This window comes from Lampris incognitus, chromosome 1 (genome assembly GCF_029633865.1).
Source record: "Lampris incognitus isolate fLamInc1 chromosome 1, fLamInc1.hap2, whole genome shotgun sequence".
Taxonomy (NCBI): Eukaryota; Metazoa; Chordata; class Actinopteri; order Lampriformes; family Lampridae; genus Lampris; species Lampris incognitus.
The window spans coordinates 130,279,673-130,304,921 of NC_079211.1; the positions used below are offsets into that span (position 1 = coordinate 130,279,673).

The 25,249-nt window shown below is 41.8% G+C and overlaps 1 protein-coding gene across 3 annotated transcripts; it reads left to right on the forward strand.

The window, feature by feature from the left end:
• Positions 1 to 434: 434 nt before the first annotated feature.
• On the forward strand, positions 435 to 25,189 carry kdm2ba (lysine (K)-specific demethylase 2Ba). Of its 3 annotated transcripts, none has more exons than XM_056295956.1 (10): positions 435 to 547; positions 7,525 to 7,749; positions 8,711 to 8,854; positions 12,772 to 12,858; positions 18,599 to 18,886; positions 19,060 to 19,868; positions 20,235 to 20,398; positions 20,608 to 20,769; positions 23,245 to 23,463; positions 24,414 to 25,189. In XM_056295956.1, the coding sequence occupies exons 1-10, from the start codon at positions 494 to 496 to the stop codon at positions 24,593 to 24,595; spliced, it is 2,334 nt and encodes a 777-aa protein (XP_056151931.1). In that variant the 5' UTR covers positions 435 to 493; the 3' UTR covers positions 24,596 to 25,189. The 3 variants fall into 3 exon arrangements, with proteins under 3 accessions (XP_056151931.1, XP_056151947.1, XP_056151939.1); XM_056295972.1 differs by having other exon boundaries at positions 18,608 to 18,886; XM_056295964.1 differs by having other exon boundaries at positions 456 to 547; positions 7,528 to 7,749.
• The last annotated feature ends 60 nt before the right edge of the window (positions 25,190 to 25,249 follow it).

Sequence of the window (25,249 nt, forward strand, 5' to 3'; positions counted from 1 at the left end):
TAAAAATTTGCGGAGCGTGACATGTCGAAAAACGTTGCCGAGAACATTTGATATTCCAAATGTGTTGCTCAAACAACAAACAAACAACTGATGAAACGCAATTTTATGCTCGTTCGCATTCATTCCCAGAGCTCCGGTGTTAGCATGTTTTCCCAGAGCTGATGACGGAAGTGGCCGGAGAATTTGGCGTCTCGACTCTTCTTCTATCTTTATTCTTTGCTCCCCGTTTACTCTTGTTCCTGTGTGCGCCATTTGTAAACTATCGTGAAACCGAACGCCATCTGCCTCGCCATTGGTTTGGCCTTCCTTTTCTGACCTTTCTCAACGCATATTCATGAGGTTTTTCTGACGCCTTTTGTGTGCGTGTATGTGTGTGTGTGTGTGTGTGTGTGCTGTTTTTTTGGGGGGGGGGGCAGCGGAACAGTAACGAGCAGGAGGATTTCAGCCATGTTAGATTTCTGCTGTGTGGACAAACGATGAGAGACGGGAGACCATGGCCTTGTCACTGAGCGGAGACGATGAGGATTATGACTCTGATTGCGAACAGGTTTGAGACCGACTTTAATCCATTATAGCTATGTCTCCTCTACGCTTGAAATTACGGCTTTGTAAAAGTGCAGCCCAATTCACACAATAGTTCATCCTCAATTGAGTAGAAATGCCGTTTTTTTCCACAGTCGTCCTCTGGCTGTTTTGTCATTTGCCCACATCGAGTAATGTAGATTATGTAAACAGTCACTTTTTGCCTCAACCTTTCAAAGATCACGATTGTGTTGTTTTGAAATAAATGACCGAGTTGCCTTATCAGGGGTTAATTCCTAAACATTATACGTTCCTGTCTTTTCCTCGGGGTTGTAAAATCTCATCAGTCAGCTTTTACCTTTTTTTCTTTTTGATATTAACTCTTCGATAATACCATAGTTATGCTGGTCGACGACGTTATGGCCACAGAGACCGCTCATCTAAATTCCCTCAACGTTACGGTCCTTCATGTCCAGTAAACGATGGGATTGATATACATATACTCAAACTAAATGTCTTGTTGGAAAGATTGTTTTTCCTGTTTTCATTTTTCACTATCCTCAGACTTGGTCACTCTGTGCCTTTAAGAAGGCTTAAGGCAATATTGTTCAGCAGGAACTAAGGAGGGGGATGGGTGAAGTGAACAATGAGGTGGTCCTGGTAGTACTTTTGCCTATTAGAGCACTTTTATGAGCCACTTCACAAGCCCACATTTACTACTTGACCGGTAACATTGAATGAAATCAAATGAAATGGGTAAACACGAAAGCCAGGTGAATAGCATTTAGTAATGCAACTCTTCCTCGTGCTTGAACAATGACAGCACCTATCAACAATCAGTATTTTGTCAATCCCATTAATTTAATTTCAATTTAAATTAATCTTAATGTGATCTCTAATTTGGACACATTGTTGTAGATGTTGATACACATCTCGTCACCCCTGTTTGTGTTGTGAAGTTCAGTGGAGCTGATCAGATGGCGAGCTTTATGACTTCCCAACCAAACGCCGCGCTGAAACTGAGTCAGACCATTGATATGGGACATTGTTTGTGTTTATAGTCTGAAGCAGACTGATCACAAATTCCTGGCACATAAGTCCACCAAGTTACAGTGAATGCTGCTCAGCTACGCTGTGCTCTTATGGGCCACCTTGCTTGACAGTGGCCAAGATGGCTGTTTTGTATACAGCCATTCTTGATTGTGTTATTGAATATAATCAGAATAAAGCGGCACTAATATCAAAACCAAACAGCGACAGAAATTGTAGCTCTTCAAAAATTTAGATGTGCAGAATTTAGGAGCTTACATTAAATCCAAAAATGTATTTTTCTATCACAGTTCTCAGAAGGAGCAGAGGTTTAAGCCTAAGAAATTATTTATCTTCCATTTTGAATTAGCAATTCTCAAATAGCCGCAATTCTTATTGACCGCTGCCTTACATTGTGACTAAAATATCTGGTCAAGAGTTTGCTGATAACATGTATTAGAACACTAACAGTTTTAGACAGTGTCAGGAATATTCTGACACAATCATACTCGAGTATTGTGAAATGTTGACAGTCTAGCAATCAAATCCCTCCCACTGACATCTCCGTGCCCTTATTTTCCTGATAGTCAGTTAGCTCTTATGAAAAGTGTCAGGTTCGTCATCCCCCAATTCAGCTGAATGCTACCTCAGCAATAATGTTCAAGCTTGCCCTATTATAGCTCTTCAGTGCCGAATAGAAGTGAATATGAAGGAGAGGGATGATGAAAGAGAGGTTACAGTTATGAAAACATCTCTCTAGGAACAAGGTATTCTGCTAAACATGAAGGAGCATGTTCTCAGTAGCTGAATATTGGTTTTAGTCTTGTGTAAAAATGTCATCACTTTTATAGTTTTGGAAATGTTTTTGTCTTTTGTAAGCCATATCTGCTCATCATGGACGGTTGCATAATGGCTCATATGTAAGACACTGGATGTTTTGTTACGGGGTAGGAAAAGGGCTACTGCTATGGATCCGTTATTGGCTGTTTGAGGAGACCGTTTTGATTGAATGCTGTTAGACCTCCCCTTGGTTGATTGATTGATTGTTTATTGATCCGTATCTTTTGGGAAGTGATTTGTGATGTACAACTAGCATTAGACAAACAAACCCTATCATGCTGTGGTGTAGTATATCCAAATTGCACTGTAGCAAGAGGATCTACTTGTCTTGGATTAATGTGCTTTTTTTTTTTTTTATAAAGGAAGAGGACGGGCTTGGCATCCAATCCCTTAATTCCGTCTGACAATGTATTGCTTACAAAACAATTTCGTGTGCTTATTTGTTTTCAGCTCTAAAATGGTCTCAATTAACTGAAGTTTCTTTGCGAAAGTCAACAAATTTAGGCCTAGTTTTTTTTTCCTTCTGCGTCTGGTGACTGGATTTTTACTGCACCATGGATGTGCTGTTTTGTTTGTGTTTTTGCCATGCTTAATGGTTCTACAGGTTTGTCTACAGTGCACCAGCATGGTTTTGCTAAAATGACATTAGTGCTTCATTTAGTTGTAATTCAAGTGGTAGTGCTTCATAATTCTGAAAGATGTAATGATAGTGCTGTCTTTTGTGACTCATTGCTAATAGCAGTATACAGTATGAGGGCTTCTTGTTCTCTGAGAGAATAACCATAAATTAAATTATGAAAATGCTCACGCTCAATATTAACCTCCTCGCTAGGCCTATTTTCAATCTCTCCGTTCCCCCTCTTCAGTTACCACAAGCAAGGCAAATGTGTTGCCAAGGTAACCTTCCTCTCCACTGCAAGAATCACAGTTATAGCGTGTAATTACATTTCTTATTTCCATGGTTTTGTTATCCTGTCCTCACTTGCCAATGTGAAAAATAATTAAAGATATATTTCAATAGCCTGTTATGTCTTTGTGCATGCTCAATTATCCAGGTAAGAAAATCAAAGAAAGTTGAATCAGTTCATCTAGACCTGTTTATTGAGAGAAACATTTCATCACTCATTTAAGTGACCTCTTCAGCCTAAACTGACTGCAGGTATCACCAACTTTATAAACAATACAGTTTCATAAACTGTATAAATTGCATAAATGTCTTCACAATTCATGTTGTAAGAGCATGGAACGAACTTCCAGAGGATGTGATGCAGGGTCCTTCAGTTAACTCTTTTAAAAATAGATTAGATAAATTTTGGTCAACAAAGGACTTTTTATACAGTTATAAAGCTGAGTTGTGAGAGTTGTGATTATTGTGAGTATTGTGTAACTGTGGTTATTTTTATGAGACTAATTTATTTGTGAGAGTGTTGTATTTACGTCATTTGTGATTATTCGTGAGATTATTGTAATTTCTAGGTATGAATGTGTGTGTGTGTGTGTGTGTGTCATCCCTGTGTGATGGCCTGGCGGCCTGTCCAGGGTGTCTCCCTACCTGCCTCCCAATGACTGCTGGGATAGGCTCCAGCATCCCTGCGGCCCTGAGAGAAGGATAAGCGGTTCGGATAATGGATGGATGGATGGATAATATTGTGGTTCTTTTTTGTGTGGTTGTTTTGATTTGTTGAGTCTGGTGTAGAGGATTTGTATCCTGTGCCAGAAAAAATTTCATTAAATTAAATAACGACCGAAACCAATGATCAGTTTCATATGCAATTAGGCGTGACCATTAACTACAGTTTCAATGGTCATGTGTACTATTCACAAAGGATTTGGGAATGTTTGCAATCACAGCATTGTACGTTTGCGATAGCTGTGCTCTTAGGTCCCCCCTCGGTTCAGGGATGGTCGTTCCCTCTTCACATAGATGGCCTCTTTGACTCCCCATTCAGACCAGCGTTCCTCCCTATCAAGGATGTGCACATCCTTATCCTTGAAAAGAGTGGCTACTGGCCGATAGATGGGTGTAGACTGCAGAGTCCTAGCCTGATGTGTTAGTTCTCCTATGTTGTGCTGTCCTCTTGGCCAGCGTCTTTTTAGTTTCCCCAATGTACAAGTCACAGCAATCCTCCTGGCACTGAACAGCAGATACTATATTGCTGTTTATGCCAGGGGCAGGGCTCGAAATTAACTTTTTTCCTCAGTGTCCCACAACTGTCCCGAATTCTACTTTGTATTGTCCCGGATATAACCAACAGTGTCCCAAATTTTAATTCTTGTCGTCGCCCTCTCAATTATGCAGAATACATATAATTTGATCCTTTTTTGTCACTTAATCATCACACCATGGACTCTGGTCAACCATATAAGTTTAAAATACTTATTCTTTTATTAAACATATGAATATTAGTTTCAGGAGTTTGCAGTGTTGGGGCTTGCATCAGGGGGCTGTTTATTCAACCACCTCAGCATTTCTTTCTTCTTCTTTTTTTTTATACATTTATTTCTGATTTTCCCCTTTTTCTCCCAATTTAGTGGCCAATCGATCCCTATTTTAATTCAAACACCCACCCTCGTACTGCATGCGTTCGCCAACTGCATCTCTCCAGCCGGCAGTCTCGAAGGATTCGCCTCTCCACCTTCATGATGAGGCGACTCCAGGCCTCTCCACTGCTTTTTCCGACACACAAAGACGCAGTCATGTGGCGAACACAAGCTGACTCTGCCTCCCTCCCGTAGACAGCGTTGCCAATTATCGCTGCTTCATCGAGTCCGGCCATAGTCGGATCTGACGAGACCGAGGCGCGAACCCCGGTCCCCAGTGGGCAACTGCACTGATACAAAGCCGATGCTTAGACCGCTACACCACCGCGGACTTCTTCTCCTTCTTTTAACTGTCGTTGATGATGGTCTATCGCTCCGGCTCTATGAATGTTGCATTGGCGCGAGTCAAGCAGCAGCCACTGGCAGAGTGGATGACGTAGAATGCATTCCATGATTTGCACGAACAGGCGATTGACTGCCCTATCGTGAGGTGCCGCAAGAACGTAAGCCTTCTGTAGTTTCGCCGTTCACACGTTTTTATTAAATTATTCAAACGACAAAGTAACGTCTAGATACTCGTAATTAATGACTTTGCAAATAACACCTATTTCGAAGTTTACTTTGACATTTTTTTTCACTGTCCCGGAATTGTCCCGGACAAAATATATTTGTGTCCCAGTAGGATTTTTTATGGTCATCAGGACATCGTTAATTTCGAGCCCTGGCCAGGGGACCCGATCCTTGGGATGGACCAACTTCTGGCGTAGCGTGTTTTGGGGTTTGAAAGCAACCGAGACACGGTATTTGGAAAATATGCGTCTCAACTTTTCCGACACTCCTGCCACATACAGAATCGCCACTGGTTTACACTTAGGCAGCAGTTGTCCTTCTCTCTTCAATCGGCTGGTGCATTGTTTGGGCATCTTCCTGGCTTTGACAAAAGCCCAGTTCCCCAGTCTCACCTATAGTGGCCAACTTGTATATGGAGGAAGTGAAAAAGAGGGCTCTGTTGTCCTATCCAGGGACACCACCTAGCCACTGGTTCAGATTTGTGGATGACACCTGGGTTAAATTTAATTCTCAGGACATACCACATTTCACCGACCACATTAACTCTGTGGACAACCACATCAAGTTCACCAGGGATGATGCGGTCAGATTGGCCTTCTTAGACTGTGAAATTGCAATTGGTGATGGGGGACATTTGATTGCTGATGTTTACTGTAAATCAACGCATACTGATCAGTACTAAAGGTGTGACTCTCATAATCCACTGGAGCACAAACTAGGAGTCATCAGAACACTGGACCACCAAGCTGACAATGTCCCCACCGACACAGCAGCCGAGGAAGAGGAGAAATCCCACATTAAACAGGCCCTGGTTAAGTGTGGTTATCCAAACTGGGCTTTTGTCAAAGCCAGGAAGACACCCAAACAGTGTACCAGCCAATTGAAGGGAGGAGAAGGACAACAGCTGTCTAAGGATAAACCTGTGGCGATTCCGTATGTGGTGGGAGTGTCGGAAGAGTTGAGACGCCTATTTTCCATATACCGCGTCTCAGTTGCTGCGCCAGAAGTTGGTCCATCTCAAGGATGGGGCCCCCTGGCACAGAGCAATATAGTGTACGCTGTTAAGTACTAGGAGGATTGGCATGACTTGTACATTGGGGAAACTAAAAAGATGCTGGCCAAGAGGATGGCACAACACCGGAGAGCTAACACGTCAGGCCAGGACTCCGCAATCTACACCCATCAACAGGCCAGTGGCCACTCTTTCAAGGATGAGGATGTGCACATCCTAGATCGGGAGGAATGTTTGGTTTGAATGGGGAGTCAAAGAAGCCATCTATGTTAAGAAGGAACGACCATCCCTGAACCGAGGGGGGAGGGTGGGGGTTAAGAGTACATCTGTCACCATTTTACAATGCTGTGATTGCAAACATTCCCAAATCCTCTGTGAATAGTACACATGACCATTGAAACTGTATTAATAGTCATGCCCATATTTGCATATGAAACTGGTCAAGGGTTTCGGTCGTTATGCAGCTGTACTGTTTTTAAGGGTGGGGATACCTGCAGTCAGTTTAGACTGAAGAGGTCACTTAGATGAGTGATGAAATGTATCTGTCAATAAACGTTGTATCCAGATGAACTGATTCAACCTTCTTTGACCCTGTTATGAGGATTTAAAGATTATATTATTATATAGCTAAAGTCCAGAGGTATCTTAATTGGTGTGGGACATACAGTCACATAACAATGAATAACGTCTTCATGAGCAACATGGTCATGATTTTAGATCATCTCCATTAACATGTTAGAATCAGTGTAATTAGGACTTTTTTCTGTCACTCTGAGGTAATCTTGAATTTCTGCTGTTTACCAGAGGGGTGAGTTGCACGAGGTTGTCCACGGGCAACATCCCTGGGGCAGGAATGGGGTTAGGGTGTGGTTCAGGGACCCTTCAACATTTACATCATGGGGATCAAAACTGTTTCAGTTCAGTTCAAGGATTGTCTTGCTAACAAGTGTTCCACTCCACCCTTCTATCATGTATTGCTTTACCAAGCTGTACTCATTTTCTCTGTCTAGCAGCGGGCAGCCAACCGCCCGAAGCCCAAAATGGGGACATCAGCAGCTGTCAAGCTGCCGTCCAATCGCAGCTCATCTGGAGCCAGACGGAGAAGGACACGCTGCCGAAAGTGCGAGGCGTGCCTCCGTACAGAGTGTGGGGAGTGTCATTTTTGCAAGGACATGAAAAAGTTTGGAGGGCCAGGGCGCATGAAGCAGTCTTGCATCATGAGACAGTGCATTGCGGTGAGTTGACAATGGTAGCATCATAGGTTTTAAAAGAGTTAATAAAGTTTTGCAGTGTTGCCAATTAATGGCTTGAATGTATGTAGCAACAGCCAACATTTGTCTTGCTAAGAGGCTAAGAGTTAGGGCTGTCAAAATTGGCCAAAAATGACGTTCGATTATTCCTTCTAAAAAAAACACATCGGTTCGAACCCATTCAAATATATTTTTGTGCATTATGTACATAAGAGGGCAAACCAATAGAACAAGAGACATAACTACTTGTATAGGTATATTTATTTCAACGTAAACATGTATTTTAAAAGATCTACGTACCTACATATTACAAAATAAACAAATTAAAATAATGTTCTACACCATAAAATTTTATTTAAAGACCGCAGACCTCTCGCTCTCTCTCTCTCTGCGCCGTGGTTTGTGCTAGAGTGAGAAATGAGAACGCGCTGTTTCTTGGAGTAAGATGAATGATTCGTAATTGGTGTTATTCGATAGCCTAATTTTTATACAGATTAGGTAAAATTCATACTGGTTTAAATAAACAATTTGATAGTCTTTTTCTATCTTTGCTGAGCAAGAGTGAAAGTGACGTTGTGTGACTCCTGTCCGTCATGCAGCGTATTCAGTGCAGCGGCCAAGGCCCTCGTGAGGCAGACAGCTGTGGTACTGCTGCTTTTTTTTTTCTCTCCCCACAAACGAATATTGATTTTCACACTTGAATGTCTGGGGTTTTTTTTTTTGCAATTCGATCATATATTCGAACTTGGAATATTCATTAACAGCCCTAATAACAGTAAAAAAAAAAAAAAGACAAGTATGCACACCTGAACATAGTAAAAACTTTGGCTTTAGGAAACTGTCAGTATTTTAACTGCCCTGCATGCTGCTTAGTATCTAACAAATGCTACTGTTGATATTTCCTGAACTTCTTCCCTGTTAATATGTGTGAATTTGATCCTTCCAGCCAGTTCTGCCCCACACAGCAGTGTGTGTGGTATGCAAAGAAGCGGGGAAGGAGGACACCTTAGAGGAAGAGGAAGACAAGTTTAACTTCATGCTTATGGAGTGCTCCATCTGCAATGAGATTGTCCATCCTAATTGCCTTAAGGTAAGAAAGGACACCTGCTCCACCTGAATCAGGTTATACATGTATTGACTCATCTATATAACATTAATTTGTCAGGAATGTCATGTCATTTTCACTGTTACTTGCATGAATCATTCACAGCTTTGGACTGTGGTCATTAAATGTGATCAGGACCTGGCATTGACCTTGTGTTTATGTTGCACTGAATGACTTTATTGCTTTACCTTCAGTGAAAATTACTTTGAGTTTATAAAACACAAGGGGTGCCAGTTTGTCTCTTGAAACTGACTGTATAGGTGAATCCAGGGGGAGACTTGGCATTTTTAGCTGGATTCATCTGTTAAATCCCCTTCATTCCGTGGAAATGAAAAGGAAGAGGCAGGTTGAAAGAGGATTTTTAAACCTTGAGCAATTTAATCATGTCTTGTGTATGTGAGGGACAGTGGGCAAAAAAAGGTGCAAGTGCCTTTTAAGGTACAGTATCCTGAGCACACTGGTTTGACTGTGTGAGGAACTGCAAAACTGCCAGGGGTTTTCAAGCTCAGTTAGTGCCCTATGTGTACATGAAATCACCCAAAAGACATCCAGTCTGTAAAAAGCCAGTGTTTGAAAACAGCTAATTGTCAAAAGAGGTCAAATAAAGATGTTACAATGTTACAATTTCATGTAACAGACACCTTGATCCAAAGCGAAGTACATCTGAGAGTTAATACAACACAAGCAAGGATCTAGTCAGGAGACAACAATGCAAGTAAGCGCCAAAAAAACTAGGTTCAAGTCCGATGGGACATAGGTGTCAACAGGCAGTGCACAAAGGCAGTGCATAGAAGCTTTTTTTCTTTTTGTATTTTTATTAATACCATCAGGTGTGGAGGTGTTCGTGAAAGAGCTGGATCTAGCTTCTTCTTAAAGATGGAGAGGGACTAAGCAGATCGAATGGAGTTTGGTAACTCATTCCACCACTGGAAGAGAAGCGTCAGAAGAGAAAGATATGCAAATTTTGAAAAGGAACAGATGATCTTCAGTTTGTCAACTGTTGAGCACATTTGCTGAAAGACCCATAAAACAAAGCACATTCTGCCACACCTTGACATGAATAGGGTGGTAGCCGACAACCATATAGTGCCACTTCTCAAATTAAAAAACAGAAGCTATGGATAGAGTGGGCAAAGGAACATTAGTCACTGCATGATGAGGGAAAAAAATCTCCCTCGTATGGGTTTGGCTAAGGAACATTGGTCCACTGCATGATGGGAAAAAAACTCCCTTGTCTGATGATTCTTGTGGTTTGATACAAGTAGGGGGACCGAGATATAGAGAAAATCACAAGTGTCAGCATTGCAGGCAGGTGGTGGTGCAGTGATGATGAGTGTTTTTTCACATCACATAGTGGGTCACTTAATAAAATTGGAATAGCATTTGAATGACACGGGATATGGTAATCTCATTGTCAGTAAGTTCTATTTCCTCATTTCAGCGGTAATTTTATCTACAAACATTCTCATGCTATCAGGCTACTGTATTGTCCAAGAGTGGTTGTGTTAAGATTATGAAATACTCAGTTTAATGCCATGGTCTGTGCAACTATTCTGAATAAAGATGCAGTACTAACCAAGTCACTACAAATGTGGAAAAAAACTAAGAAATATGTGTGACCATCTCCATTGAAGCCTTCTGACATCCCATTGATGCAGTTGCTGAACAAACTTAGGCCATTTTTAAGGCAAAAGGAGTTGCACATGCCATATTAAAGAGATATCCCTAAGTATTTTGACAATTCAATATGTCACTCTAGTAGATAGTTTTCACACTACCCATTCCTAGGGTTTTGGATTTGAATATCAGCTTGTGGGACCACACATGCCATAAAATGGTGGAGAGAAATGTCCTCCTAACAACATATGTTAAATGATATCCATAGGAATGACTTGAGCTGATGAAATCACATGAAACCATTTTTCATGAGTTGCAAAGCTTATAGCATCTCATGATATATATATATATATACACACATAATAAATTAAACTTGTATAGCGCTTTTCTAACACTTAAAGTTGCTTTACAATAAACTGGGTGAAACAAGACAACAGATAAACATAAAGGGGTGGATGGGAAGGGGGGGCTACGAGAGGGAGAAGCGGCAGCCACACAATGCCAGCTGCACTCTCCCACTTAAACAGATACAAAAGTGCAAGAAAAACAAAAAACAACAGCACTGTAGACGTTGGTTTTCTGTAGGGGTTATATATATACACACACACTATATGGACTAAAGTCAAAAGTATTGGGACACACCTCTTAATCATTGAATTCAGGTGTTTCACTCAGACCCATTGCCACAGGTGTATAAAATGAAGCAGCTAGCCATGCAGTCTGCATTTACAAATATTTGTGAAAGAATGGGTCGTTCTGAAGAGCTCAGTGACTTCAAACATGGTACTGTCATAGGATGCCTGCCACCTTTGCAATAAGTCAGTTCGTGAAATTTCTTCCCTGCTAGATATTCCATGGTCAACTGTAAGTGGTATTATTGAAAAGTGGAAGCATTTAGGAACAACAGCAACTCAACCACGAAGTGGCAGACCACGTAAAGTCATGCAGCGGGGTCAATGAGTGCTGAGGCGCATAGTGCGTAAAAGTCGCCAACGCTCTGTTGACTCAATAACTGCAGAGTTCCAAACTTCCTCTGGCATCAACATCAGCACAAAAACTGTGCGCCGGGAGCTTCATGGAATGGGTTTCCATGGCCGAGCAGCTGCATGCAAGCCTTACATCACCAAGCACAATGCCAAGCATCGGATGGAGTGGTGTAAAGTACGCTGCCACTGGACTCTGGAACAGTGGAAGTGTGTTCTGTGGAGTGACGAATCACGCTTCTCTGTCTGGTAGTCTGATGGATGAGTCTGGGTTTGGTGGGTGCCAAGAGAATGTTACCTGCATTGTGCGAACTGTAAAGTTTGGTGGAGGAGGGATAATGGTATGGGGTTGTTTTTCAGGGGTTGGGCTAGGCCCCTTAGTTCCAGTTAAGAGAAATCTTAATGCTTCAGCATACCGTGACATTTTGGACAGTTCTATGCTTCCAACGTTGTGGGGACAGTTTGGGGAGGGTCCTTTTCTGTTCCAGCATGACTGTGCCCCAGTGCACAAAGCAAGGTCCATTAAGACATGGTTGGGTGTGTTTGGTGTGGAAGAACTTGACCGGCCTGCACAGAGCATTGACCTCAACCCCATCGAACACCTTTGGGATGAACTAGAATGGAGATTGCGAGCCAGGTCTTCTCGTCCAACATCATTGCCTGACCTCACAAATGCTCTTCTGGATGAATGGGCAAAAATTCCCACAGATACTCCAAAATCTTGTGGAAAGCCCTCCCAGAAGAGTGGAAGCTGTTATAGCTGCAAAGGGGGAACCAACTCCATATTAATGCCTATGGATTTAGAGTGGGATGTCATAAAAGCTCCTGTAGGTATAATGGCCAGGGGTCCCAATACTTTTGTCTTTTGTCCATATAGTGTGTGTGTGTGTGTGTGTGTGTGTGTGTGTGTGTGTGTGTGTGTGTGTGTGTGTGTGTGTGTAAAGCAGCACACACTATAACAAAAACATAAGCCATTGCTAGCAGAGGATTTGTCCAACCAGTTTAGACATGAACTGTCTAGTGCTTTGGATCACAAAAAGCTTGTACACATTTAATTCTGTGTGGGATTTCTTGATTAGATGCTACCACCGAAGGGAGAACTTCTGAATAAGTTTTCTGTTTCACTTCCCTCCATACTTAATGAACTGAAGAAATTTTGTGTAAGGTTTTAAACTGTGTTAACTTCCTTGGAACAGGATGTCACAAAAGTAACTTTCACTTCACTTTTCATCATGTCTTGTGGAAAAAACCCAGCTATATGCCCATCCTTATTGATATAATTTTTCTCATTTGTTCATCTAGGTAAATGATGCTTCAGGGGTAGTAAATGATGAACTTCCGAATTGCTGGGAATGCCCTAAGTGTAACCATGCTGGGAAAACGGGAAAAGTGAGTATTAATAAAAGTGTGCATGGCTTTCATACTTTCACTCTGCAGTGTGTGTAGTCTATTGCTGTATTTACTAAGATGTAAACAAGGCAGAATGGCAGCTGTATGGAAATTACTCACATGGATGCGCTCTTTTTTTATATAATGCACTAGGTACTGTGTACCGTATTTCCCCAGACTACAAGTTGCACCACAGTATAAGTGGCACTCAGCAAAAAAACTTGCAAAGTGCAACACATTTCGCGGTAGTATCTTATTTAATACATGCTGGAAGAAGTGGTTTATCTTTGAAGGAAAGCTTACTTTGACCGGGGAGAACAGAGCAGGTACACTACCGTTCAAAAGTTTGGGATCACCCAAACAATTTTGTGTTTTCCATGAAAAGTCACACTTATTCACCACCATATGTTGTGAAATGAATAGAAAATAGAGTCAAGACATTGAAAAGGTTAGAAATAATGATTTGTATTTGAAATAAGATTTTTTTTACATCAAACTTTGCTTTCGTCAAAGAATCCTCCATTTGCAGCAATTACAGCATTGCAGACCTTTGGCATTCTAGCTGTTAATTTGTTGAGGTAATCTGGAGAAATTGCACCCCACGCTTCCAGAAGCAGCTCCCACAAGTTGGATTGGTTGGATGGGCACTTCTTTGAGCAGATTGAGTTTCTGGAGCATCACATTTGTGGGGTCAATTAAACGCTCAAAATGGCCAGAAAAAGAGAACTTTCATCTGAAACTCGACAGTCTATTCTTGTTCTTAGAAATGAAGGCTATTCCATGCGAGAAATTGCTAAGAAATTGAAGATTTCCTACACCGGTGTGTACTACTCCCTTCAGAGGACAGCACAAACAGGCTCTAACCAGAGTAGAAAAAGAAGTGGGAGGCCGCGTTGCACAACTGAGCAAGAAGATAAGTACATTAGAGTCTCTAGTTTGAGAAACAGACGCCTCACAGGTCCCCAACTGGCATCTTCATTAAATAGTACCTGTTAGAGCCTGTTTGTGCTGTCCTCTGAAGGGAGTAGTACACACCGGTGTAGGAAATCTTCAATTTCTTAGCAATTTCTCGCATGGAATAGCCTTCATTTCTAAGAACAAGAATAGACTGTCGAGTTTCAGATGAAAGTTCTCTTTTTCTGGCCATTTTGAGCGTTTAATTGACCCCACAAATGTGATGCTCCAGAAACTCAATCTGCTCAAAGAAGTGCCCATCCAACCAATCCAACTTGTGGGAGCTGCTTCTGGAAGCGTGGGGTGCAATTTCTCCAGATTACCTCAACAAATTAACAGCTAGAATGCCAAAGGTCTGCAATGCTGTAATTGCTGCAAATGGAGGATTCTTTAACGAAAGCAAAGTTTGATGTAAAAAAAATCTTATTTCAAATACAAATCATTATTTCTAACCTTGTCAATGTCTTGACTCTATTTTCTATTCATTTCACAACATATGGTGGTGAATAAGTGTGACTTTTCATGGAAAACACGAAATTGTTTGGGTGATCCCAAACTTTTGAACGGTAGTGTATGTCGCGTCAACTCAGAGGTGTCAGATTTGTACCCATTGTAGATCAATACTCTAGCACATTTGTGTTGCAGCTAACAAAGTCCAGTTTGTTTCCATCTTTATCAGTAACAACTGAGAGACTTTCCCAGATGTCAGTCTTGTCTTGCTTTTCTTTTGTATTGTAATGACATGCGTTGATCTTCTTTTCAACTTAATTTGTTGACTCCATCCTTCTGGTTAGTGCTAGCTAAATCCTGGGACACGCAGTTTATTTTTTGACCGCCCACAGCAAAGTTAAAACCTCCCTCTCCTGCAAGATTGGCATTGGGTCCCACGTGATCCCAATCGCAATACAGTCCTCTACTAAAGTATTTTCAATTGAGTCACAAGATTAAACAGTGCCATCTAGTGGCCTTAGTTGAAATGCAGTGTAGTCGTCCGACAAAATTACATTGTATAAGTCTCTTTGGAATATAATTCGCAGGTCCAGCCAGACGAGTAAAAAAACAGCGACCTATAGTCGGGCAAATGCAGTACTTTGTTTTCCATCACATACTTTGTTTCTTGCCAGGCATTGCCACTTCCTGTTTATTTTCTAGTAAGTGAATCACATAAAATCAGTAGTGCCTCTGCCACACTGGCAGGAAACTTTCTCACGTACCAGTGTGTTGGGCACAAAGACAGTATTTAGTACAATCTCAGGTAGGGGTGTAACAGTACACTAGGGCCCAATACCAATTTCCCCCCCTTGGTCCTACCACTTGGCCCTACCCCTCCGTTTTCCACATGGCCATGAAGGGTAGGGTGTCCCATTTCTTTTGGGGATCGAGGGGTAGTGGTCATCTAGCCCTCCAAATGGCCCTCCAAACAGAGCGTTTTCAGATGCAGACTCCAAACAGAGTGGTAGAATAAAATTCCCAGAATGTTTTGCGAACTGAGGCAGTGTAACATGGAACATGGCTACCGGTGCGGGGAAGAAGCCCATAAATGTGTATATCTTTGCAAATAATCATGCAGTTTTCCATTGGATTATCTTAGTTTAATGTGGATGCAAGGGAATATGTAATTGGATCATTATAACAGCAATTTCAGAAAAAGCGCTATTCACGATGTCAGTAGAACTTCGTGTAAAAAAACGATTTGTGACTGACAGTACATTCTCGTGTATGAAGCTTGAAAAATGATCCAGCCGCAAACTTTCTGCCCTTCCCCACTCATCGGATATCAGTGCAGGGCAGGGTAACACTTTATTTGAATGGGGTGTGCATAAGAATGACATGATACCATCAGAACCATGACATGACACCTGTCATGAACATGAAAGAATCTTTATGAATGTTTATAACTGTTGTTATTAAGTGTTATTTGGTTAATTATGTAATTTTTAACGCAAAGTTTACATTGTTTGAGATGTCTGTTTTGAGCTACAGACTCGCAAAATATATCAAATCAAGTCACTTGGTCCCACTCGGGTCCCTACAACAAAGATATCTCAAACTATGTAAACTTTGCATTAAAAATTATACAATTGACCAAATGACAATTAATGACAACAGCCATAAACATTTTCATTTATGCTAATTTGGTCCCCCTAGATCACATTGTCTAATGACTGGCTTTCACTGCCAGTCCCTCGAGTTTATGCTGAGTTTAGAAGATATGCTTTTGGTTTCTATGCTTCTACCACCCCGGAACTCTACAATGCACCCTAAAAATTAATACTTTGGCAACCTTTGATCAATTTAAATCTATGATTACAAACCATTCAGCTTCTGTTTGTACCTGTTTTAATTGATTTATTATTTGTATCTTGTATCTTTTATTAACTGTACTTGAACAGGTAGTCCCCAGTTTACGAATGCCCATACTTACCAACCAACCTCTTTAAAGCATATTATTTTTAAAAAATCGAGTTACACACAATGGTTCGTACTAACAAACAGACTACTTTGCGCGGCGCTCAAAACACTGTACGTTTTACGCAGTTTGTCGGCCCGAGGGAGAACAGCACCACGCCGTTGTCACCATTTTATGTCCGATCGCGTAAACATTGTGTGTGTTGTGTTTTGACTTGAAATTTTTATGTGTTTACCCTCATAATCATGGCTTCAAAGCGTAAATCTGATGCAAGAGATGGTGGTGCATCGAAGAAAAGCAAAACGGTCACAAATGAAACGAAAGTGGAAATAATAGTGTTCAGAGAGAGGTGAAATGCTCTTATAATTTTTTCACTTACCCGGTGAGGTGGGGAGGCGAGCCCCGAGCGGGCTCTGGTTTCTGGCATCAAACAGCCGGCCTCCACTGTCGTGACCCGCTCCTGGGACAGTGGCAGGTGGGGAGTTTGAAATGTAAGAAGTTTTTCTTTTAAGTTTTTTATACGTATACACACATTCTCTCTCTCAATTATAAATACCGTACTGTAGTTAGATTTATTATTACTGCATTATTATATTTATGATATTTTAGGTAAAATATATACTATATACTAAGACAAACATTTGACTGACGCTAGATGTGAACTGTACGTAACTGTTCCGACTTACATAAAAATCTGACATAAGAAAAAATGGAACTCGTTCGTAACCCAGGGTCTACCTGTACACTTATTTTGATTGTTTTCTTTTTTGCTTGTATCTCTTGTATCATTTTTACTGCTACTCAACATCATTGTAAATGAGAGCCAGTTTTTCAAGTTTAAATAAAGGCAATAATTCATAAATAATCATTCATATGAGCAGGACTACACTGAAATAGCTGATTTGTAAACATACTTCCTGGCTGTTTGTTAATATATTGATCTGTCTTGTTCTGTCCTGCAAATTTTGTCAGATTTGTCATTATAATAGTTGATAATGGTAGCAAGCGACAGGTTTTAATATAAAATCTATAGCACTATAATGCATAACCATGTCCTGAGCAAACCAGGCAACTAATAAAATTCTGAGCAGCAGACATAATGATGTTGGCGATGACGTAACAATTGGTGTCCCATTTCCGAGGTAAAGAATTCAAACCTTACCCCTTGAAGCTCTGTTCTGAAGGGCCACTACCTAGTAGAGGGCACTCCAAAACTAGGGGTAGGGCCAGGTGGGGGGAACTGGGATTGTGCCAAAAATCTCAGTTCGGTACGTACCTCGGTTTTGAAGTCACAGTTCGGTACAGCGAGGGGAAAAGAAAGAAAACATAAAGTTGCTTCTTTTTTATGAAGTGGATTATTGAACAAACTATGGCTCTGTCTATTTTTTTTTTTTTTGGTATTTTTTTCTCCCCTTTTCTCCCCAATTGTATCCAGCCAATTACCCCATTATTCCGAGCTGTCCCAGCTGCTGCCCCACCCCCTCTGCCGATTCAGGGAGGGCTGCAGACTACCATGTCTCCTCCGATACATGTAGAGTCGCCAGCCACTTCTTTCCACCTGACAGTGAGGAGTTCCGCCAGAGGACGTAGTGCATGGGAGAATCATGCTATTCCCCCCCAACTCCCCCTCCCCCTCCAACTGACCAGAGGAGGCACTAGTGCAGCGACCAGGACACATAGCTACATCCAGCTTCCCACCCGCAGACATGGCTAGTTGTGTCTGTAGGAACGCCTGACCAAGCCGGAGGTAACACAGGAATTCAATCCGGCGATCCCCGTGTTGGGAGGCAACGGAACAGACTGCCACGCAGCTCTGTCTTTCTTAAATAAAAGTCTGTCATACTGCTGCATCTCAAATGATTGAGCAAGTTCCGACATTCAGCCGGGTACATACCCGATTGCAGTTGAACAATGCCAGCATATCTACTTGGGCATATAGCTTTCGTCTGATCCACCTGTCTTTGTCCATCATAATTGTAGTTAACTGAGAAACTGTAATGTTCTCACTCAACAAACTTTAATGATACTGGAGGATCATCAAACTGGTTTATCTGCGTTCACCATAACTACAGGCTGTACTGTGCTAAATTACCGGCAGTCTCTGTGGTGTGCACGTGTGTGTGCACATGCTTCGTGGGGTGGCTGAAAATACAACATCTGGCCCTTTCATAAAATTTCCACACATGCAGTGGTTAAAATAACGCTGCATTCATTTGATACACATGCGTGCCGAACCGAAAGACCCATGCCAAAAAATGTTGGTATGAACGTGTACTGTTATACCCCTAATCTCAGGTACCCCTGTGTATCATCTGGATTTCCTAGTTGGAATAGGCTAAAGGTATAAAGTTGTCTTGTTCTGTTTTGTCCCTTTTGGTATGTAAGCAAAAAAGAGGTCCAGGGTTCAAGTACGCCTCCAACCTCCCTGGCTCCTTGCTTAGGGAGCAGAAACCTATGAAGGAAGAGGGGGATGCTTCCTCTGCGGCCAAGAGGAGACCTGATAGAGAGGAGACACCTAGGTACCGACCTGAGGAGTCTCTCCACAGACAGCCTCCTTTGCTGTCTCCCAGCAGCCTGCCCAGGCCCAGACCTGAGGACAAACTAAGGAAGAAGAGAAAGCTCTTTGAAGATGATGAGGAAGAGGATCCCAGTTTGAGGAAGAAGGTACCTCATACATGGAATGTTTTTTTTACAGTCACTAAAAGGTCCATTGTTGTGGTGACCTTTGACAGAGCTCTGTGTTTACATTATGTTGTTACATACATTTGGAATTGTGGAAATCCTCAAAGTAGCATATTGGAAGATTTATTTATTTCTTATAAAATCTGTCCACACAGGATAAAGTAGATGATCCTTTCTTTCCAAAACTTCCGCATCAAATCAAGACGGAAGAGGACATGGAGGAGGAAGACGATGAAGACGGAAGGGAAACCAACTTTCTGAGTGCTGCTGAGAGGCGAGGGCGGTTGAGGGAGGAGGAGGAAGAAGCAGATGACAAGGAATCCAAGACTGAGCTTTTAAGTCCTGCCATCAGGACACCTTTCCCAGACAGTGACCAGTCTCACTGCAGCTCTCCACAGGCCGGCCCCAGCAGTGAAGGTGGGAGTGAGACTCAGGAGAAAGGTCCACGTCCCAAAGCCCGGCGTAAGCGGCGTTTACCTAACAAGGAGCTGAGCAGGGAGCTGAGCAAAGCACTGAACCAGGAGATTCAGAAGACAGAGGACTGCCTGGCTAATGAAAATCGCCAGCCTCTCAAGGTAGAACCCGAGAGCGAAAATGAGGAACCCAAAAGGCCATTCCGCAATGGCAGTGAACTGGGGGACCAGAGGCCCCATCTTAGGGCCAAAGAGATGAACGGCACTCCTTGGGAACTGCGCCATTTCTACCCCAGTCAGATCACTCCTCTTGGCTTTAACAGGAGCACCCCTACCACCCGGCCCTTGCCCCCACGCTCCCCTCCCAAATGTGTCCAAATGGAGCGTCACGTCATCCGGCCTCCCCCCATCAGCCCTCCCCCAGACAGACTGCCTCTGAGAGAGGGAAAGACCCATGTCTTGCAGCGGGAGGCATGGATGAAAGTCTTCGGTTATCTCACACATAAAGAGCTATGTGTCTGCATGAGAGTTTGCAAGACGTGGAACAGATGGTAAGCGCTCAGCGCAAATTTCATCAGCTCTTTGGACTAATAGTAACAACTTCTCCAAAAAGAAGCTCAGGCATAGTTGTATTCTTTACAGATTAGACTTTCATTATAGTAGTAGTAGTAGTAGTAGTAGTGTAATTTTTGTGTTAAATGCAATTAACAGAAAATACCATTGTGCTTCACTCTTTGTTTTTTGGAGTTTGCTACTCTGACAGTTGGATGGTATTAAATAATTAATTTTAAACCTCAATGACATAAAAAAGAATCACAATAGATGAACAATAAGAGAATGGAGCTCATACTATCAGTTACATGAAGACATAACAAGTGAGTGCTGGTTTGTACCTGAGTTATGTGTTTGGTTGCCAGGTGCTGTGATAAGAGACTTTGGACAAAGATTGATTTGAACCGCTGCACATCCATCACTCCACTCATGCTCAGTGGCATCATCCGTAGACAGCCTGTATCCCTGGACCTCAGCTGGACTAACATCTCCAAGAAACAGCTAAGCTGGCTCATAAACAGATTACCAGGTGTGTGTGTCAAGTTTCTTGACTATGAGCACTACTGATCTGTAGACAAGAAATTGCACATACCCTCAGTGTTGGCTTTTTGCATATTTGTTAGCTATTTGCCCATTAGACTTTTATCTGTTGACGTGAAATGGCTGTTTGAGATTGGCAATATACATTTTACATTCATACAGTATACCGTGGCTTTAAAATGCTGATTTGGTTTACAGGTCTGCGAGTGTTGAAGCTGTCTGGGTGTTCCTGGGTAGCTGTATCTGCTCTCTGCACTTCCAGCTGTCCTCTTCTCCGTGCACTAGATGTCCAGTGGGTGGAGGGACTCAAAGATGCCCAGATGAGAGACCTCCTCTCACCACCAACAGACAACAGACCAGGTATATTGGGGGTAGAAAACAGCATTAACATTACCTGGGTTAGAGGTTTGATTCCCAATAGAGTGAAGAAAAATGTCCACTGAACAGAAGATGCCATATTGTATTGAGGATTGGGGCTTGTTTGGCTAATGTGCCTAGTTTATTCACAAATTAAGGTGTAAAAAGAAATTGTCACCTGAAAGTAATGATGATGGATTGCTCGTATAATTTGATGTTTATCAATGGATAGACATAGGTTGATGGATGGATACAAAAACAACTCAACACTATGAACGCATCAAACTTAAAAAATCACTCTCAACTTTTTATCTGGTCATCAAACAGAAGTTGAACTGTACAGCATTAGTCCAACCATAAAATTTGGTCTAATCTAGAGTAGGAGCCATATGAAACGGTTATGTAAAAAGACACTGCTCACTATCAGCAGAGCTTTTAACCACATTTGTAACAGTAATTGTATAATATGATATCCAAAGTGTGACTAGGGATACCTGTGTATATAACAATGTTATATAGAAATATGAAATATTATTTTCTAAGAATTTATGTTCAGTGGTTGAATACATATATTTTCAGAGAGGCCTTATACATAGAGACCTTGATCATTCATTCATTCTTGATAACCTATTAAAATCACTTTTGCAATGTACAATTTTACAATTCCATTTAGCGGGCACTTTTATCCAAAGCAATGTACATCTGAGAGCTGATACAATACAAGCAAGGATCTAGGCAGGAGAGAACAACACGAGTAAGTGCTATAAAGCAAAGTTCGATTCCGATAGGACGTAGGTGCCAACAGGCAGTGCACAGAGGCAGTGTGTAGAGTGCATAGAATGCATAGAAGCAGGTTTATTTATTTATTTCCATTAGTCCATCAAGTGCAGAGGTGTTCGTGAAAGAGCTGGAACGAGCTATGCTGATCAAACAGAGTTTGGTAACTCGTTCCACCACCACGGAACTACAGAAGAGAAAAGTCTAGCTTGTGACTTAAGCCGCTGTTGTGGTGGTAGTACCAGGTGCCTTTTGTTGGCAGAGCGTAATGAGCAGGAGGAAGCGTATACCTCAATGAGGGTGTTCAGGTAGGTGGGAGCTGTTTTAGTTGCTGTTTTGTGAGTGAGTGTCAGGGTTTTAAATTTGATGTGGGCAGCGACTGGGAGCCAGTTGAGGGATATGAACAGTGGGGTGACATGTGCCCTTTTGGGGTGGTTGAAGACCAGATTTGCTGCTGCATTCTGGATCCTCTGCACAAGTTTTAATGCACATGTGGGGAGGCCTGCCAGTAAGGAGTTGCTGTAGTCAATGCATGATATTACAAGAGCCTGTACCAGGAGTTGTGCTGTATGCTCAGATAGGTAGAGTCTGATCTTCCTGATGTAATATAGGGCAAATCGACATGACCGAGCATTTGAGGCCACATGAGCCTTAAGGTTAGTTGTTTATCAATCATGACACCCAAGTTTCGGGCAGACTTTGTGAGCATGAGTTTGGTTGATTCGAGCTGGATACTGATCTCTTGTTGTAAAGAGGGACTGGATGGGATGACAAGGGGCTCGGTCTTAGAGAGGTTAATTTGAAGGTGGCGTGAGGTTAAGTTGAAGGTGGCATTCTTTGATGAGATCTGAGCCGAGAGAGCCGGGTATCATCAGCATAGCAATGGTATGAGGAACCATGGGAGTGGATGATTGCACCAAGTAAGGTGGTTATATTGAGAAGAGAAGGGGACCAAACACTGACCCTTGAGGAACCCCTGTGGATAAGCCATGCTGCTTGGACACGTCTCCCCTCCCAAGATACACTAAGTGTAGGTTTTTTTGAGCAGCAGGGGTTACCCGAGCTTGCTTAAATGCAATGGAGAACACACCCTTTTCATGTGTGTGACTGCGGGGTTAAGTGTGGGGGAAATGGTCTGTAGAAGGTTGGATGGTATCGGGTCCAGTGGACAGATAGTGGGTCGAGAGTCCAGCAGAAGTTTGGAGACTTCCTCCTTGGTCAAAGGGGCGAATGAGAAGAGTGTGGCCCTGTTAGCTGGCAGCTGCAGACTTGAGATGGTCAGGCTCAGAGAACTGGGTACTGATGGCAGAGACCTTATCAGTACCAACTTCTTGGATAATCTTTAACTGTAGGTATTGGGTGTAATGTGGAAAGATATTTTAAACAGGGCATCAGTCTCAAAAGCATTTTCAGTCAGATTCACACCTTAAGGGCAATTAAAACTAGATTAGCTGCAAGAGAGAACATGCGAACTCCACACACATAAATCAAGAGTTGAACCCTTGACCCTGACAATATTGCTTACCTCCACGCCACTCTTATGCCTTTGGCATAGATTAATTAATAAGTAATAACTTTTCTCCCTGTGGATCCAATGAAATGTTCCACAATTTCCTGATCCATTTTAAAATGGGGATTATTCAATGACTAAATTGAGTTTTTGTCAGTGGCTGATTATGATCTCCGTTTGTCCAACCTCAGGTCAAATGGACAACCGCTGTAAGCTGCGTAATGTGGTGGACCTCCGCTTGGCTGGCCTGGACATCACAGACACGTCTCTGCGTCTTATAAGCCGGCAGATGCCCTCGCTGTCCAGATTGGACCTAAGCTATTGCAACCATATCAATGACCAGTCTGTCAACCTGCTAACAGCAGCAGGGACAACAACCAGGGACTCTCTCACAGAGATCAACTTGTCAGGTGAGAGGACTCATTTCATTGTGACCGGGGAGGGCAGAGTATTTTCTGAGAGCTTATGTAATACCGTGCTCTCTCTCAAGTTCAAAAAGGTGGCCCTGTCCACAATGGTCTCAACTTTGAAGGCCAAACCAAAGGATCAGCCTCTACTTGAGGCAATGCAGCAGATTTGTGAAGAGCAATGGTGATAAGTGGTGAACGTGTGAGTTGGTTGGGTCTAGGAAGCAGCATCATAGAACAACAAACCACACAACAAAGGCAAAGTGCCCAACATGCAAGTGTGCCAGCTCTTTGCAGAAATCATTCTACACTGTGACATTTATGACATTGTCTCTGCAACCATTTTTGTTTACTACTCTATTGCATCAAATTTTAACCTCTTATGCCCCTTTGCTCAATCTTCAAAGTAATGATTGGGCTGTCCACTTTTTGGACAGGCCCACCTTTTTGAAATCACTTGCAGTGAGAGGGCGGCCAGGCCACATCTCCCAAAGGAGAATCAATGTGATCCACTTGCAAGATTGGTCTGGCTCTTGAGGTTAATACTGTGCTAAAGTCAATGTGCAAAGTGTGATAGACTTAGAAGCAATGCTCAGCATGTGGCTAGTTTTTGTTTTCAATTTTTTTCATGGACCAGGTAATATAGTGTTGTGCAATTCGCAGATGTTTTTTTTGTCTTATTTACATAATCTGATTTTAATCCTTACACAATACATGTACAATTATCAGAATAAATTTGATGTATATCATCCTGATAGTTCATTCATTGAAATTATTCATAAAGAGAAACAATTAAAAATGTTAATAGAAGGCATTTCAGTGTATGGGCAATGGATTTTAGCTCTCCAGTTGTAATTATCGCCATTTGAAAATATGAAAATATTTTAAGTGACTTACCTTTTATTAAGTGTCAAGCTCAAAATCGATTCTTGCTACTTTCTCACTCTCTTTAGTTTGCAACAGGGTCACAGACCATTCCCTTACTTTTTTCAAGCGCTGTGGAAGCATCTGTCAAATTGATCTACGCTACTGCAAACAGGTGACCAAGATGGCCTGCGAAAGGTTCATTGCAGAGATGTCAGTCAGTGTGCAGTTTGGATTGAAAGAAGACAAATTTCTCCAGAAGATCAGCTAGTTCCTGAGAGGACAAAATATAAGAAAAGACTACTTTTGCACTAAATGGAACAACTCTTCTTTTTTTTTTTAACTGCTCCTGTGACAGAACTTTGAATTAATGTCACATTAAATGAGTTTAAGCAAGAGGCCAAGATTTGTCTTTGCTCTGCCACATCTCTTTTTGGATCCTGCGGTCTACAAAAATGGATTCTTCCCAAGAAGGGAATGATGGACATTCACTGAAAAACAAAGCATGCATGTATTTGTGTTAAGATTGTACCTTTATAAAGACTTGTGCTTGTGACTGATTGTTGGGCTGTTCATTTCTATTCTTTAAATATTTGAAAGATATTTTTGTACAAACATTGTTTCATAAGTTAAAAGTATCCATCACACCTTTTCAAGGGACACGTTTTTTTTCCAGATATGCATAACAGCGTGTTGAAAGATTGAAACTGAATACTGATATTGTTCTTTTTCTGTTTGCCTCGATACAAATATGCATCTTGTGTGCCAAAACCTGTATTTGACATAAATGTAACTGGCATCACATGCAAAAAGAAAAGTAATGTACAGTAATGGATGTCTGAATAAATTATAAATACTTACTGAATATCTAGAATGTATTTCCAAAATGATTATTCAAGAAAATTAGTAAATTCTATGTTTAATA

What these genes read in the sequence shown, in the direction of transcription:
- kdm2ba (XM_056295956.1), top strand. Translation starts at nt 494, where the DNA reads ATGGCCTTGTCACTGAGCGGAGACGATGAGGATTATGACTCTGATTGC. An exon ending in ATGCTGGGAAAACGGGAAAA is followed by an intron (nt 12,859 to 18,598) that starts GTGAGTATTAAT and finishes TTGTCCCTTTTG; the next exon opens with GTATGTAAGCAAAAAAGAGG. An exon ending in ATCCCAGTTTGAGGAAGAAG is followed by an intron (nt 18,887 to 19,059) that starts GTACCTCATACA and finishes CTGTCCACACAG; the next exon opens with GATAAAGTAGATGATCCTTT.